This window comes from Eufriesea mexicana, unplaced genomic scaffold (genome assembly GCF_001483705.2).
Source record: "Eufriesea mexicana isolate 0111107269 unplaced genomic scaffold, ASM148370v2 scaffold4395, whole genome shotgun sequence".
NCBI lineage: Eukaryota > Metazoa > Arthropoda > Insecta > Hymenoptera > Apidae > Eufriesea > Eufriesea mexicana.
Window position 1 is genome coordinate 128635 of NW_016912376.1, and position 16956 is coordinate 145590.

At 47.5% G+C, this 16956-nt stretch overlaps 1 protein-coding gene across 1 annotated transcript; it reads left to right on the forward strand.

Annotated features, from left to right (window-relative positions):
• The first annotated feature begins 5309 nt into the window (after positions 1-5309).
• On the forward strand, positions 5310-15056 carry LOC108551536 (flocculation protein FLO11). Its single transcript, XM_017905741.1, has 9 exons — positions 5310-5332; positions 10108-10175; positions 10245-10608; positions 11738-11918; positions 12016-12341; positions 12443-12761; positions 12872-13470; positions 13834-14494; positions 14685-15056. Exons 1-9 carry the CDS (start codon positions 5310-5312, stop codon positions 15054-15056), a joined length of 2913 nt encoding a protein of 970 aa, XP_017761230.1.
• The last annotated feature ends 1900 nt before the right edge of the window (positions 15057-16956 follow it).

Sequence of the window (16956 nt, forward strand, 5' to 3'; positions counted from 1 at the left end):
ATCGGCGATGCATTCTTCGCGGCGAAACTGGGTATGCCATATACGATCGTCCAGTGAGATCCGAAAACATCCGCCATTGTGTTCGAGAGCGAAAGTCATCGCCGATATTCACACGTGTCTTAGATTCCGGTTCTCGGCTGTCCTTAACATTGAACGGGCTGGTCGTGTTCGACCTTACGTCGAGAGGATGTTTTGCAACTTCAGAGATTTCACTTCGATAACCTGCATTCCCACCGGCCACTGGAATCGCGTCCATCGCGTTAAATCGGCTCCGCTGTCGGGCGCATGCGCGTACACACGCGACCGAACAAACGGCGGGAATCGTCAATAACGATCTCGATCACGTCCAGCCGATACTCCAATCGTCACGGACACACCCGTGGTCAGAGAAAGTGAACTTTTTTTGTAAAAGCGAATCCCAATACCCAGACTTTTCGCCAGTTTTCGCTACTTTTGGTCACTTTTTCCCCAATTCTATCAACCGAGCGATATCAACCGCTTTTCCGATCTTATCTTAGCTTCGTCTCTATGCAATATCGCGCCGCGAAGCCCCGATCTGCTCCGATCTGCCCCGTCTTCTCGCTCGCTTTCTATTCCGATCGCGTTATCCTCTCGTGGATCTGCCTCTTTAACACGTCGAACGTTGTTTCCACGCCGACTACGTAGGAAACAGAATACGTTGCCACGATTCCAACTAGGCGATCCCATTTGCCTTTCACGGCCCGACTCGAATTTCGTTTTAGGCTCTGGCATAGGGACTGGCATAGAGGGCTAATTAGGTACACGGATTACACTGTTTCGATTCGATTAGGTACTTTTGTGCATGTCGCATGGAAAAATTCAAGAATCATTCATCCAGGGACTGTAAATTTGAAGCGAATTTCGAAATGGTGGACGGTGGGTACAGTGGCTAGCGCAGGGACTGAACGCAACAGCGCGGTGTCTGGCCGCAAAGTTTAGCAAACGGAGGATCGGTTGGCGCAATCGCGTTCCTCGTATACGACGGAGCGTTCAATGGCTTTCGATCTTGGCCTGTCATCCAAGTCGATTAGGAGTCGACGAGGAGCTCGTTCACGAACTTCGTCGTAGTTACATATGCTACCTAGAACGCGACCACGGAGAAAGTTCAGGCTCGAATCCGGCATCGTACCGGTGTAAATACCGAACGGGAAGGCGTGGGCTTTTAACGTTAAATCGTCGTTCGTGGTGAGAATTTTGTAACGAGAGGCTCCCGTCTGACGTGAAACTCGGGAAACGTGGCCTCGCGGGCAGTTTTATGAAAAATTTCACAGTGATTCCTTTTTCTTGTGAATTCCTCGCGACAAAACGTCTCTCGAAAGTGTATCGAGAAATCGCGTGAACCGTGAAGGTCCATTGAAATGCAGCCCGAGTTCCGCGAAAGTGCAGTCAAGGTTCTCGAGTCGTTCGCGAGTATCCCGAGCATGTATCGCGTGCATCGATGCATTCCGTTTTATCGTATGATCGTAAACCTATCGATATTCTACGATCGAAATTCCACCGATCTTTCTTCACCGTGTATATCATCCTCGATGAGTCGTTTAAAATTGAAAGAAACAGATACCGATGGATTTACTACACATTTCTTCCTAGTACAGCACCAAATTGGTCCTCATTTAGCTTTAGAGTAGTCCCAGACTATCTATAATTTACTCTACATTTAGGTTAATCGTAATCCATTTCCAAGCTAGTCCTAACCCTACTTCAGGTTCAGCTTGGCCCAAGTTCTGCTCTGAGCTAGCTCTAATCGATCTCAAGGTTAGGTCCTATATACCTTTATCCTAGTTCTAGACTATTTTTTTATGCTAGTCTAATCTATTTTCATCATAGTCCTAAGTTAATTCGAGTTTGTTTCTATTGCTGTTCCAGTTCTAATATACCCTTATCTCAGTTTTAGACTATTCTTCGTTAAATCCAAAATTATCCTCAGTTTAATTCTATGCTAGTCCTAGTCCAGTTAAGGACCAATTTATTTTCAATCTAGTCTTAAGTTAATTCCAATTTATTTCCACTATTGTCCCAGTTCCAATATACTTTTATCTCAGTTTTAGACTATTCTTCGTTAGATCCGAAACTATCATGAGTAAAATTCTATGCTAGTCCTAGTCCAGACTAGGACCAGTTTATTTTCATCTTAGTCCTAAGTTAATACCAGTTTATTTCCACTGTTGCCCCAGTCCTAATATACTTTCATCTCAGTTTTAGATTATTTTTCGTTTGATTCCAATCTATTCCCAGTATAATTCTATGCTTGTCCTAGTCCAGTCTATGACCAGTCTATTTTCATCTCGGTCCTAAGTTAATTCGAGTTTATTTGTACAAATCCCAGCCTAGCTCTAGTCTAACTTCAAACTAGTCGCAATTCGGACTTCAATCCAGCTATAGTTTCGCCACAGACAAGGGCTAGTCTAGTTCCAAGCTAACCTCCATCTATTCTCAGATCAGTCTTATCTCAGCCCGAGGCTAGCCCTATTCTACCGTGCGGAATGCCTACACGAGTAGCTGTTTTCGAGATGCGTCACGTATTCGATGCTTCACGATGCATTTTGCAACGTTTTGCGTATGGGACGTAAAAAAGACGAGTGTGGTTGCGAAATACGACGATGATCGCGAACTACGACGGAGCGTGGATGGAAACGAAGGTGATTTCGCTGGAATCGGAGGGTACCCGTTGCGACGAGAGACCGTCCTTCTCGTTGGAGAATGCCGGTGCACGGTCGTAATTTCTGGTATACTCGGCGCACCTGTGTTCACGGGCGCGTACAGTCAATGGCCGGCCGTATTTAGCCTTCGATTTGTACGCAGAAGGTCCGAAGGTGCAGCAGCGGGCGGCGGATATAGTAGGCGCCAGGTTGAATGGTAATCGAGCACAGGCGGCTAATTCATCCATCATCCATATACGAGCAAGCGAATCGTAACGCGTTGACTTTACTTGGACTGAACCTCGTACACACGACTCTCCCGGCCAGTCTCGATGCACGAGGCAAACCTAGAGCTCTCCTCCGGTTATGCCGGTCGGGTCGCATTGTACTATAATAACGCGCAAGAGAAGACATTGTTCTCTGTCGTTTCGCGTGCTTGCTCGGCAAAGGGGCGCGCACGAGTGCTCTCCTTGTCGAGAGAAAGTCTCGTAGGTATATACGTAGCAGTCTCTGTGGGTGTATCAACGACGCGCTTATATGCCTACCGTGGCTGGCCGCAGACTTTGTCCTTTGATGCCTAAGCGAAACGGATACCTTCCGTGCCACGGGATAATCGGGCAGCACAGAATCCCGTTGTTCCCGGCCCTAAACCCCCATAGTCTCCGTCCAACCTCCGCCCAACCACCGCCCAGGCCTGCGATCTTTCACCCACGGATCGAGAAATGCAACGTTCCGCAGCCTTGATCTAGTCCAAATCGTCTCAAGGAACAAGGTTGTCCGTGTTCTCCGCTTACCACGACCCATGATCCACGAAGCAGATCGAGAGAGAACCTTCGGGAACCTTGTGGTCCAGTGGTCTCGCGTGATCTCGCGTAGGGTTCAACCTGTTCGCGAAGGCTGCTAGGGAAAACGGAGAAGAGAGGCGCGAAGAGAAGGGGAGGAGGAAGAGACGAAAGAAATCGATGTCAATGCGAATGTTCGGTGTATCGGTTGGCAATCGGTCGCGGATTACCGTGGCACGGGCTGGCCTGGCCTGGCCTGGCCTGGTCCTAATGGATCGACATTCTTCTTGCGCAACGAGACGTAAAGACCTTTAACGCGGCACCTACCTTCTGGTTCTCGCCGCTGTGCTTCCAGCTGAATACAGTTTGTACGTGTATGATTACGGAACTCGCAGCTTTACCCACGGGCCTTGACACCTACGATACCAATCGCGAGAAAGCCGCGCGATAGGACTGGCACAGTCTGCTCGACGGATAACGTTTCAGTTAGTCGGTGGAAAATTTCGTTCGAGCCACGACGAAAGTAAGAGTCATCGGGATCCTTCGATAGTCGAATCCTCGATGTGGAGGGAAAGAACCAACCCGTCGAGCATTTTCACTTTGTCAACGTTCTAACTGTGTCTGTGCTCGGTGATCTTCCTTGCACGTCCAAGGAGTGCCTTTCAACGCTGCTATATGATTCACGCGATTCGTGAAAGCGGTTACGCCGAACAAAAAGCGATTCGACACCTTGGAATTCCCGCGCTCGATTCTCGCGAATCCTCCGTGATCCACGGAGACAACGAAACGCGGATGGTAACGAGAGGGAAAGGTAAAAGTCAACGGTCTTCCCGTGTGACGAGGCAGTGGAGGATGGAAAGAAGGTAAAGGTGGCCAAAGAACAAACAGAAGGAAAAGAAGAAGAAGAAGAAGAAGAAGAAGAAGAAGAAGAAGACGAAAAAGAAGAAGAAAGGGAAGACTACGTCGTGGTGGACGAAGCAAACTAGATCGTAGCCGGTCGAGGCAGACGAGAACAAGACGAGGAGGAGCTTTGCGGTGTGAATAGACGGTTAACTAGGTGAACCAGCAGCAACACGAGCAAGCGAACGAAAGAGTGAGTAACCAACCAAATAGTCAGGATCTCTCGAGTCGAGTTCTCGAGTCGCGTATATCGAGAGTCGAGTTCGACTACGTGGTGTCCAGTTTTCATGGGCTGGTGGGGTGTACTCCAGGTGGCCGTGGTGGGTGGCGTATAAGTAGAGGCCTGCATTCGCCGCCGTTCTCATACCCTCACCACGTCCTTCGACTACCTCTTACTTTTACTCCGTGTCTTTTTCCGCTTCTCTTTCTCTCCTTTTCCACGTTTTGTCTCGGTTTCGTGGTCTGAGCTGCCGAGAAAGAGGGCTGCGTGTTCTCGAAGCAAAGAGAGGGAGAGAGAAAGAGGGCCGGAGCGAGAGCGAAGCAAGTTACCTGGAGGAAGCAGGCGAGAGCAGGCAGGTACGCAGAACGCGCGTGAAACGCTATCGAAGGTACAGGTCGGTAAACGGCCGGTGTCGTATCGACTGGGCCCTATTTCTCAGACCGGTTCGTCGCAGCTGGAAGACGAGTGTCGTCTCGTGCAGAGGGCAACGATGATCGCGAGTGTCCGGTGACGAAACGTGTTCTCGTTCGCAGTATCCTCGCGAGACCGCATCGCGCGGACCTACGTTCGTTTTTCGAATACCGGTGATCAAACATACCGCGATCCGAACCTCGCTAGAGGGAAAGGTTTATCACGCACGAGCGTCTCGACCAGCTTCTGGACCAGTCACAGCCGCTGCCATTTCGCCTCTTCGTCGCGGGACACACGAGGAACAAACGAGGACCGAGCAAGAATCCAGCGACAGTCATGTGGTTAAAGGTCATCCTTCTGTAAGTACCGATCCTTCGACCACGATCCTACAACCTTAACATTCGACGCGAGATCTTCGCGGACCTCTCCCGAGACAGACATGTCCTCTGGTACGTTGAACCGACCGATCGATCGAAGGCTATTTCGCAACTCGTTTCGCTCGGAAGCTCGGCTAGTGGCCCAAGCCGAGCGTTATCGCGGTCTCCTTTTCATTTCTCCCCAACTTTTCGTTCCTAACGACGTCCCCAGGGGCCGGTAATTAACGTGGAAGCATGGCCCGGGCAACAGAGTCTGCGATTCGCTCGCGTTATTCGCTCGAACCGGTAGTCCTGGGTTTCACTTTTCTCGCCTTTTCTCCTCATCGCGCCCAACTTTGCCAACACAGGCTTCGTATCTCGCGTCTACATCGAAAATCCCATGCACGGGGTAGCAGATAAGCCGCCTCGTGACAGCGGATCCTAATCTTCGATCGGCTCGGAGCAACCTACGGCGTTTGGATCATCCTCTCCCGCGAGCTGACGAGAGGGTATCGATCAACGAGAGATAAGCTAACCTATCTTATCGAACGATCGAAGAATCTCGATACGACTAGAGTCGTTCGATAGTCGTTACATCGTTACAATCTCATTAGCCGTTCGAGGTTCGAACAACGACTCTCTCCTGCGATCTAATCGAGAGGAGAAAGAGAGAGAGACAAGAGAGGGAGAGGAACCATAACTTTCGCTAACGCACTTTTGCAAAATCGTCGGGGACGTTTCGATTTCCTCTTTTTCTTCGCCTCTCTCTCTCTCTCTCTCTCTCTCTCTCTCTCTTTCTCTCTCTCTCTCTCTTCCATATCTCGCATCCTCGAGCGATCTTTTGCGCAACGATGGAAAACAGGTTAAATAGAAAGTTTTCTCGATTACATCCTCCAACGTTTGCGAAGCTATTTAACGCGCGATTCGTGAAATTACGTTTCTCGGGTGAGAGAAAAAATATTTGCCGATATTTTCAGTAGGCTTTCGCGGTAATGTTATGAGTTACGTAACGCGAGTGTCTCGTGCCACTGCAGATACTCGCGTATACACGTTGTATGCTTACGTAGATACGCTTGTAAGCGAGACAGCTTTCTCCATATGGAATCACGCTAAATTCCATCGTTGTGCTTGCGTCTCGGGCTCAACCTTCGTATCCCATTTGCAGAGATCATCGCCTCTCGCTCGCGACCTATACGCGTGCACCTTTTCCTCGGGAATCCGTTTCATCGAGTCCCGACGAACCCAGCGGCTGGCTCCCGTTCATCCGACCAACGACGGCAGGTCGATAACCGTGAAAATTAGCCGCGAGATTTTCGCCAGAGCAGCTTATCTCCGTATCGACGGGTTTACGTATATCGGTCGATCCCACGCGCAATCGACAGGACATATCGTTCCTCTCGATCGCGATCGCAAATGTCGCGGCAGAACTGTGCGAAGCCATCGACTTTCTATTGGACGGAAACGCGTGGAAGGCGATAGAAAAAGATCGCGATCATTTCGCGCGATCACGAGCTCCTCTCCAAGACAGGCTATGAATTGTCAAGGAGCCCTGCCCGACACGCGACAAGCCCTCGACGTTCGCTTTAATTTCACGGTAGCAGCTGCTCTCCTTCGTCGACAGAGGTAATCGATCGTAACCGATCGACCTTGCGGATAACTCGTTTCCTCGTAGCTGCTCCATCGTTTCTGCTTTTCTTTTTCCATCCTTCGCTGGATCCTGGTAAAAATCCACCCGTTTATCATAGCGTTTATGATCTCGCGCCGAGTCCTGCATCGCCTAAGCGCTCTGGGAGTCATGGGACTCGATGGATCTCGATCCTCCGAAATTTTCGGCTCTTTCAGCGAATCTGACCAAACAACCTTGAGCCAAAGGAGGACGAGGTCGCGCCCGTATTCTCAGGCACGCTACTAGACGGCCTTGACTTTTTCTTTCAATTAAATTGTCCCCGCGCGTCGCCAAAATCGGTCCTTTCGCGAGCAGTATGCGCGGCCTACCGATTTCGGGAGCATTTTACAACGATCATGCTCTCTGGTCGATCCTGCTAGTTCGCCTAATCGATCGTATCGAGGAGCTGCAGTTTGTTCAACGGCGTGGCGAGCGGTTTCGCCGAGAGAATATCCCTGTGCGCGATCACGGTTCTTCCAACTTTGCGGTTACACTCTAACGCGAGCTTATCGAGAGATTTAAAGATCGGATACCACCGCTTGAAAGAGAACAAGCCAAGTTGGCTGCAGCTTCCAGCTCACCGGCCAGACACGAACTTTCACCATACCCGAGCAGTTGTCTCGCAGTAGAATCTGTACGCGTTTCTCGGAGATAATGCGTTTGATTTCGCTGCGATCTTCGTTCTAGCATCCTCTATAATCCACTGTAATAGTGCTAACAGCCGAAAAGCGAGCCGAGTCCGACGCAAAGAGTGCGAGAAACGATACAGGTCTCGAAGGACAAAGGCTTCCAGTTCTCATCTTCCATCGAGTATAGCTTGCCTTCTTCCGGACGTTACTGTTAGATAATCGATTTTTAATCTAATCTCGAACGCTCGTAATCATCGTTCATAAATCGTTTCCACGTTTTCCCGGGAGATCGAGGCAGATTGAACGATGAAAATTCGCATAAAAGGCTGTAATGTCGAAGGTTATATGCGATTCATAGTTCTCGCTCATTGTTAGGAAATCGTGCTGTCTGACCTTTGTTGTCGCGGATACGCCGGCAGATGGCACGCCTGATTTCAGTGTCTTCGTTTAAGTGGTCTCGCGTTGTTAGTATACCGAGGAATGATAGTTCACTGGTTCACATTTCAAACAAACGTTGTATTTTTAAAATATTTCGCGTTTATGTATATTTCTCGACATAGTTATAGACGATGCATTTGGAGAGACTGCTTTCGAGTTTCTCTTAAGAAATAAATCAATTCGGATACCGGTATGAGTTTCGAATGGCAAGAATCCTAATTGCTACCTTTGATCAGGATATCCTGAGTCATCGTTGACACAGGGATAGACGATGGAATCGATTTTCTAAAAATCTCGACTATAACTTCGCGACTGGTTACCATGTTTCCCTAGAAGACGACTTCGACTGAAATGCCAAAGTCATGCCAGACGATTTTTATTTAGCATACTCTACATTGACTCTTTTCTGTTCCTTTTTACGTGAGGAAAATCTTCGATAGATATCCCGCTCCCTTGGGGGAGGGGACAAAGTTGAGCCGGATTTTTACCCACAAAATCCCCACAGTGGCCATTCTCTTCACTATGGGAAATCTGCACTAACTCTGTACTGACTCTGCACTGACTTTACACTGATTCTGCACTGACTCTTCTCTTTTTTTTACGTGAGGAAAATATTCAATCGTTACCTCATCCTCCTTAGGGAGGGGACGAGATTACGTGGAATTTTTACCCATTAAAACCCCCACAGTGGCCATTCTCTCCACTATGGAAAATCTGCACTAACTCTGCACTGACTTTACACTGATTCTGCACTGACTCTTCTCTTTTTTTTACGTGAGGAAAATCTTCAACAGTTACCCCGTCCCCCTTGGGGAGGGGACGAGGTTATGTGGAATTTTTCCCCATTAAAACCCCCACAGTAGCCATTCTCTCTGCTGTGGGGAATCTGCACTGACTCTAGACTGACTTTACACTGATTCTGCACTGACTCTTCTCTTTTTTTTACGTGAGGAAAATCTTCAACAGTTACCCCGTCCCCCTTGGGGAGGGGACGAGGTTATGTGGAATTTTTCCCCATTAAAACCCCCACAGTAGCCATTCTCTCTGCTGTGGGGAATCTGCACTGACTCTACACTGACTTTGTACTGATTCTGCACTGACACTTTTATTTTTTCTTACATGAGGAAAATCTTCGATAGATACCCCATCCTCCTAGAGAAGGGAACGAGGTTATGTGGGATTTGTACCGAATAAAAACCCCACAGTAGCCATTCTCTCCACTATGGGGGTCTGCACTCACTCTGCACTGATTCTGCACTAACTCTTCACTGACATTTTTCTTCTTTTTTTTTTTACGTGAGGGAAATCTTTAATAGATACCCCGTCCTCCTAGGGAAGGGAACGAGGTTATGTGGGATTTTTACCGAATAAAAACCCCACAGTAGCCATTCTCTCCACTAGGGGGAATATACACTAACTTTGCACTGACTCTGCACTAATTCTGCACTGATTCTGCACTAACTCTTCACTGACTCTTCTTTTTGTATTTACGTGAGGGAAATCTTTAATGTCTACCCCGTCCTCCTAGGGAAGGGAACGAGGTTATGTGGGATTCTTACCGAATAAAAACCCCACAGTAGCCATTCTCTCCACTAGGGAGAATATACACTAACTTTGCACTGACTCTGCACTAATTCTGCACTGATTCTGCACTAACTCTTCACTGACTCTTCTTTTTGTATTTACGTGAGGGAAATCTTTAATAGATACCCTGTCCTCCTAGGGAAGGGAACGAGGTTATGTGGGATTTTTACCCACTAAAACCCCTACAGCGGCCATTCTCTCCGCTATGGAGAATCTGCGCTCACTCTGCACTCACTCCTCACTAACTCTGCACTGATTCTTCGCTTCCATAAACCAAGTCAATCGATATATCGAAAGTCCGAGTATCCTTAAGAGACTCGAACGACGAAAGCGTCACTATACTTCCTTTTCCTTTAGGGTGTCCTGCGTTGTCGCGAACTCGCTCGCCGACAACGAGACCAGGAGCAAAGCGGTAACCATCGAAAACGACGAAAGAGTCACTATACTTCCTTTTCCTTTAGGGTGTCCTGCGTTGTCGCGAACTCGCTCGCCGACAACGAGACCAGGAGCAAAGCGGTAACCATCGAAGGTAACGAATCTCTTCTCTCACCTCGTTTAATTGTTCGAGCGATCTTTAACTATTCTCTCCTGCTCGTAGAATTTGTAACGTCTCACAAAGTGCCGGAGAGCATAGCTAGACCGTCGGATTACGACGACGAGGACGACGACGACGTCGTGGATGTGGAGAGGAAGGTGATCACGAAGAATGGCAAACACGCGAAGAAGGTTCTGACGAAGTTTGACAGCTTCGACAAGAAGTCCAGCGATCTCGATCCGGTCAGGCGTTTCGATTTCGCCGGCGATGACAAAGCGGACAACACGGCGAAACGACAAGTTCGTGTTGAATTAGAAAACTTCGGCGATACCGGCGTCCTTCAGGAAGATGGTGTCCGTAGGTCGGACACGCACAGGTCTCGCGTGCAGAGTCAAAGAGACTCCGTTATCCCTGGGGTGCATGTGAGGTAAAGACAGCGAAACGTTCGACGTATAGTGCGTTCGACAATAGATGGCACAGCGTGTTTTCATCCTCATGGCTGACAAATTTCGCTGACATTCACTCCGTTACAGACAGTGATCGTTATTGGCCGAAATCGGACACGAAGATCATTGAAAGGCTGTAGGGAGATCGAGTAAGATGGAATATGACAGAATCAGCGTAGTCTTTATGAAATTATTATGAACTATGAATTATAAATTATTATTATAATATAATTATTATTATGAGAAAACTAACGCAGATACTGTCATATCGTATCTCACTCATAAGGAGACTGTAAGGTCTTCGAGTCATTGATTGGTTCAAATTTTGTAGAATGTATTTACAAGGAGTGTGCAAGTCCTTTGGGTCATTGATTTAGTGGAAACTTTACAGATTTGTAAATTTAGTCATGGAGTTCAAGTACCATGACCATTATAAGAGCAACTGCTAAATAGTTTTTGAGATATTTATGATTAAAGCTTTATTATTTTTCACTAGAGATTTCTCTCTAATAGTTACTGATAGTTATCAAGTGGCATTGTGGCATAACGTCACTTGATAAATATTCGAAATAAATCTGTAATTAAGGCAATAATAAAACTCTAATCATAAATATCTCGAAAACTATTGAGTAGTTGCTCTTATAATGATATATCTTCTTGAATAGTCCTGGATAACTAAATTTACAAACCTGCAAAGTTTCAACTAAATCTATGACCCGAAGGACTTACATTCTCCTTATTAGTTTCTCTTATGGTGAAAGTATGTAATAAGTGCCACTACTCGATAATTTTCAAGATAGTTGCAATCGAAGATTTATCCTAGGTTTAGTTCGATCTTCAATTGCAAATATCTCAAAAATTATCGAGTAGTGACACCTATAATCGTATACCTTCACCATCAGGGGAACTAAATCTACCATCCTACAAAATTTGGACCAAATCGGTGACTTCGGCCAATAGCTATCGCTGCCTGTAATCAAGAAACTGTCAACGGTACTAGTCAGCCATGAGAACGTAAACACGCTGTGCCATCTCTTCTAGAACATGCTATACGTATTCGACACTGTGTCGCTCAAAGACAGTCGAGTGACCTCTTGTTCCCTGTTCCAGCGACGAGTACCCGACCACCATGATGCCAGTCCTGACGACAGCTCGGGAGAGTCGTGCTTTCGACTTTGTCCCGGTAAACATCATCCGTGACGACGGTAAAGAAACGTCCTTCCGTGATCGTAACTTTGGCGATTTCAGCGACGTCAGTTTAGTCCCCGCTGGCACGAACTCGCGTATCCAGGTAAAAAGAAATCTCCGATTTTCTCGGTGCTAGTGTTAGGAGCAATCCAAGATCTAGCGATCTTTCGAGCTCGCTCGATACGTTTCTGTATGCGCAGGTCAAAAAGGGACCGAACGGAAAGGACTACGAATACGAGTACGTATATTATTACTATGACGAGGAGGATGAGAATAAGGCGAGTACAGCGGACTCGGCGGTCACCAATTCTTACGACGTTCCTTCTAGAACTACATCCGCGCCTAGGCGCGGCGGCTCGTCCAGCAACAGAAACAAGTACAGTAGCGTGGAAAGATCGAGCACCGTGGAACCGGCCAGCAACGAAGTCATTCCGAACAGAAACGGGAACAATAGAGGCAGACAGCTGGTCGAAGCCGAGGACGTGTCCGAGGAAAGGCTACCAACCAACACCAGGTTCCCACCGAGGTGAGTATCGATTCTCGAACGTGGTTCGTGCTTTTCCTACCTTTCGCTCTACCCGTTGCCATCTATTCGAGTAATACAGCTGCCAATTCCTACAACGACAGGTCGCGATCGAACCACAATACGGGGACCACCGAACCCTCCCGAACTCGTGGAAATCGGCCTAGACCTGGCCTAGACCTGGTCGACTCGAGTAGCTTCCGCACGCACCAGGAAGGGCCTGAATTCCCTCAGGTACTCCCGAAAGGACCCGTTCGATTCCTCGGGGTGACACCCAACGAGGAGAACGGGGATGAAAGAACGGTGACCAGAGGACGAGGAAGGCCTCAGCGGGTTCAAGAACCAGCGCCTGTCGAGGAAATCATAGAAGACGTGCCTGCTCCTACGACTAGAAGAAGACCCATCGCTACAGTCTCCACAGATGTAATTATCATGTCCTATTTTCTCAACACAGTGATAGAACAGCATCCTAAATTGGTCCAAGTCTGTCAAACAATAGGAACACCAATGTCTACGTTTGCCTTGCGTTTCAGGTGGAAGTAGAGCCCAGTAAAGGTCAATCTCTGCTGGCTAGCGAGGAGAAGGAAGATGAGAAAGAGGAAACGTCCTCGTTGGCAGAGAAGAGCAAGGATAAACAGGCTTCCACGGAGTCCAAGCAAGAGTACGAAGAGTTAGAGTCTTCCTCAACGACAGCAGCGAGTACAGCCTCGACAGCCACTGAGAACCCAACGACCGAGTATCCATCTTCGATGGACAAGGCCGCGCTGGACCTGTACGCGTTCGTGCAGCAAGGTCAAACTAACCTAGTGGACGCATCTAGTACCGAAGCCAGCGACTCCTTCTCGGATGCAACCACGCTTTCCAATGACGAGGCTACTACCGACTTGGGGTCCGTGACAGAACTGTCTGCAACCACGCAAGTAGTAACCGTCGAGCCCTTTACGACCACTATCGGAACGCCTACGGAACCCACGACCACGACAACCCCTACGACGACTACTATCAGTACTACCACCACTACCACCACCACGACAACCGAAGCACCCACGACTACTACTACCACTCAAGCACCGGCTGGAAGGGGAAAATTCAGACGACCGGGTTTCGGTGGAACTACAGGTTCTAGAAACCGGTAAGACTTCGAATAGCTCGTGTTTTTCTTACAAACTTATTTAATTACTCCTGCATAATGTCAAATGACTCGAAAGTTACATATGCGTACACATTGTGCTTAAAAAGTCTCACTTGATTAGCTCGCACACGTGTTACCACATTCAAAACCACCCTTTTATGCAACAATCGTTAGCATCCGAATTTCCTATTGAATTAAACAACCAATTCGACTGTAATTTCCTTCCTTTCTGAATGAATCGAGTTACGAATGCGAGATAGAACGATTAAGATCAGTTAATTCGTTAAAAATTTCGTTGTAACGGGGGTTGTGAGTAATTACAGTAATGCAGCTTGATGATGAAACGGCCATTTTCTCGAACAGAATCAAATCAAATGGCGGCGGAAGTACGACGACCACCGAGGCCCCTGCAGAACCGACGCAACGAACGCGAGGACGTTTCGGTGGCAACGGATCCAACGGAGGTGGTTTTAAGAGAAATCGACCAGGACAGAAGCAATCTACCTCTGTGGAGGAAGACGCGGTGCAAAAAGAGAGCTCGAGTTCGGTTCACGCTGAACGACCCTCTTCCAGTACTCGTGGAAGATTCCGTGGGTCCGGGGCAACGAGATCAGTCTCGACGACCACGTCGGTCCCATCTAATGGGGGCTCGACTGCGTCGTCCAGTGGACCTTCAGGAATATCTAGACCTTCCTTCAACAAACTGAACATCAATCGACGACGCGGCAGACCGACCACCACTGCACCGAATGGCAGCGAAGAGAGCCAGGAGTCCAATCGTTCCGAAACGGCCAAGGAATCCACCCAGGAATCAGTGACCACGGCTCCAAAGTCCACTGTCCGTGCGAGACTACCTGCCACAGGGGCAAGACCGGTCATTAAACCCGGGGCACGGATAAACCTCAGACCGAAACCTGGCCAGTCAACCACGACCACGACCACAACGCCATCTCCCGAGGATAACGCGGACGAATCTTCCATCGATGAACCAGCAGGCGAGGGAACCGAGGAGGAGACTCACGAGGTGAGCTCATCTCTCTACGTAGCTTTTAGGCGCGCGTGACCTCGGTCAAACTTCCCTCCGGGTTTCGCTTTCACTAAATGCCCTTTCGCAAAATGTCACGCGCCTTGCATACCTTGACACTCGCTGTTTCTCGTCTTTCCAACGCTGTCACGCATACTCGGATCCTTTCACGCAAATTACTCGTTTTCAGGCACCCGCGGAGACCAGCCCACCGCCAGCGCGTCCCACCACTGTCAACCCTCTGAACAAGTTGCGCAATCGGAATAGAATACAGGTGCATCCAAAAACGACCACCAGGACCCCGGTGTCGCTAGCGTCCAGGAGGTCGCCACTGTTGCCGCGCCGCAAGGTGACCGAGGCCCCAGTGGCGCAGACCAGTCAGGAGGAAGCCTCGGAGGAGCCCGACATTTCCAGCGAGACGGAAGCAACCGAGGCCACCTCCGCGGAGACAAGCACAGCCGCGAGTACGAAACACGAGGAGACCAGAGGACTCGGTGGCCTGCTGGCACCCAGGCGCAGGATAACACCGCGACGACCTGGACAAATCATCTCGCGGGAATAACAGTGAATAAATCGACCAAACGATGGCCTTTCTCTGTTCATCGAACCGTTTCTATTCCTCGTCGTAGTCAGAATCGAGAACGATCAGAGTGACTTGGAAACGCGATCAGTTACGGATACGAGGGGAGCTCGATAGGGAAGCCTGATAGAGGGGCGGGAAAGTTGACGCGATGGTGGATGCCTCGTCTTCGGATCTCGAATATTCGTGCTCGATGGAAAAGCAAATGATCAGTCTGTTTCCAACCAAGCACAGCCTCCGAAATCGCTAAGTTATTTCAATGAATCCTAGGCTGATCTTTGAGAGCGTGATTAAACGTAATCGCATCGTATCCATTGAACCGGTAATCGAGAGCGAATAATCGAGATAACGGACAGCGCGAAAGTAAACGCGTGATTACCACGATTTTAGAATTAAGTCATGGAGAAACGCGTTAAGTGTTCGCATAATGCGTGATTAAACGGCGGACGTGCATGGTGAAAGTTGCTCGCATCTTTCGTATCATACTCTTAAGTCTCTGTTTCTATGTATCGTTGCTACGCGTGTCCGCTCCACTGGCGACGCCATATTGGTCAGAGAATATAACCTATGTTCACGTATGTATATATCAGCGTTTCCGAATGGGGGAGAATTTTCACCCAACGCGTATGCACGGCCATTGTGCGAGCACGATTCAAAATGACAGTACTATTTCTTAAATATATTTAACGATTACGTGACCCTCGTTGGAAAGGTATCGCGAGATTCGCTCAGGCGAATTAGTCGTCGCGTTCGGCTACGCACTTTTAGAGAGAGATACGACTCGCGTCGTATTGTAAAACGATATTTTTGTAATTACAATGTTCCATGATATGCTGTAAATATACTATTGCAATTAAAGATATGTAAACTGTACCACGCTGTCGGTTTATTTGCAACCGTCAGATTTACTACGTTGATCAACAATTTTATCGTGTGTCGAGATTCGATGTACCCTAACCTAGCAAAATAATAACCGTACCATAATCTGGCGAAAATTGATACCATAATGGAGTGAATGTTACTTTGACTTGTGAAGAATTGTTGCGATACTTCTAAAATATTTCGGAGATTGAATAGAATTGGGAGACTCGTTTAATAGAAAATAGTGAAAATAGAATTTTAAGGTTAATCTAATATTCGACTACAATTGAAATTTTATTTCTGTAGTTCGTATACTACACGGTCGATAACAGCTGAGAATGTTGAATTAGTTGGTAAATACCTTAGGATATAACATGATCGACTGCGTTGTAAGGTCTATTTTATACTTTATTTATGATAAAGTAGATACTTATCGACGACAGAATACTTCATATTAGACGAGTCATAAATGAGAAGCAAAATCAGTTTACCATTCGATAATATTTCTAATCTTACCCATCGTTGGCTATACAATTTACCACCATTTAATGTCACTTCCGACATTACCGATCCACTATAACGAAAATTTTCAGCATTTGATGGGCTTGTACCCATATTGTGAAATTTCAAAAAATTCTTTTCACGTAAAAAAGTCAAAGTTACCATTACACAACAATTAGAGAACGAAATATAGTCGCCTACGAACGTATTCGAGAACGAAGTATAGACACCATGATGGTTTGTCGTCGAATCTGTTAACTTTTCGTGAAAACCTAGTAATATTGAACTTATCATAAAATCTGATAATATTGAACTTATCATAATATCACGAAGCCTGAAATAATAAATGTTTGGAAGTACAATCTTTTATTCGATCACTGGTAATTTATTTAATAATTCATGCACACAATTTTATTGCAGCTTTTTACATTACCGACATGAGATATTAGGTTCTGAACTATCTTTACCATACCCAAGTCATTACAACATTACCTACAGACATATTTACCGACATTATCGA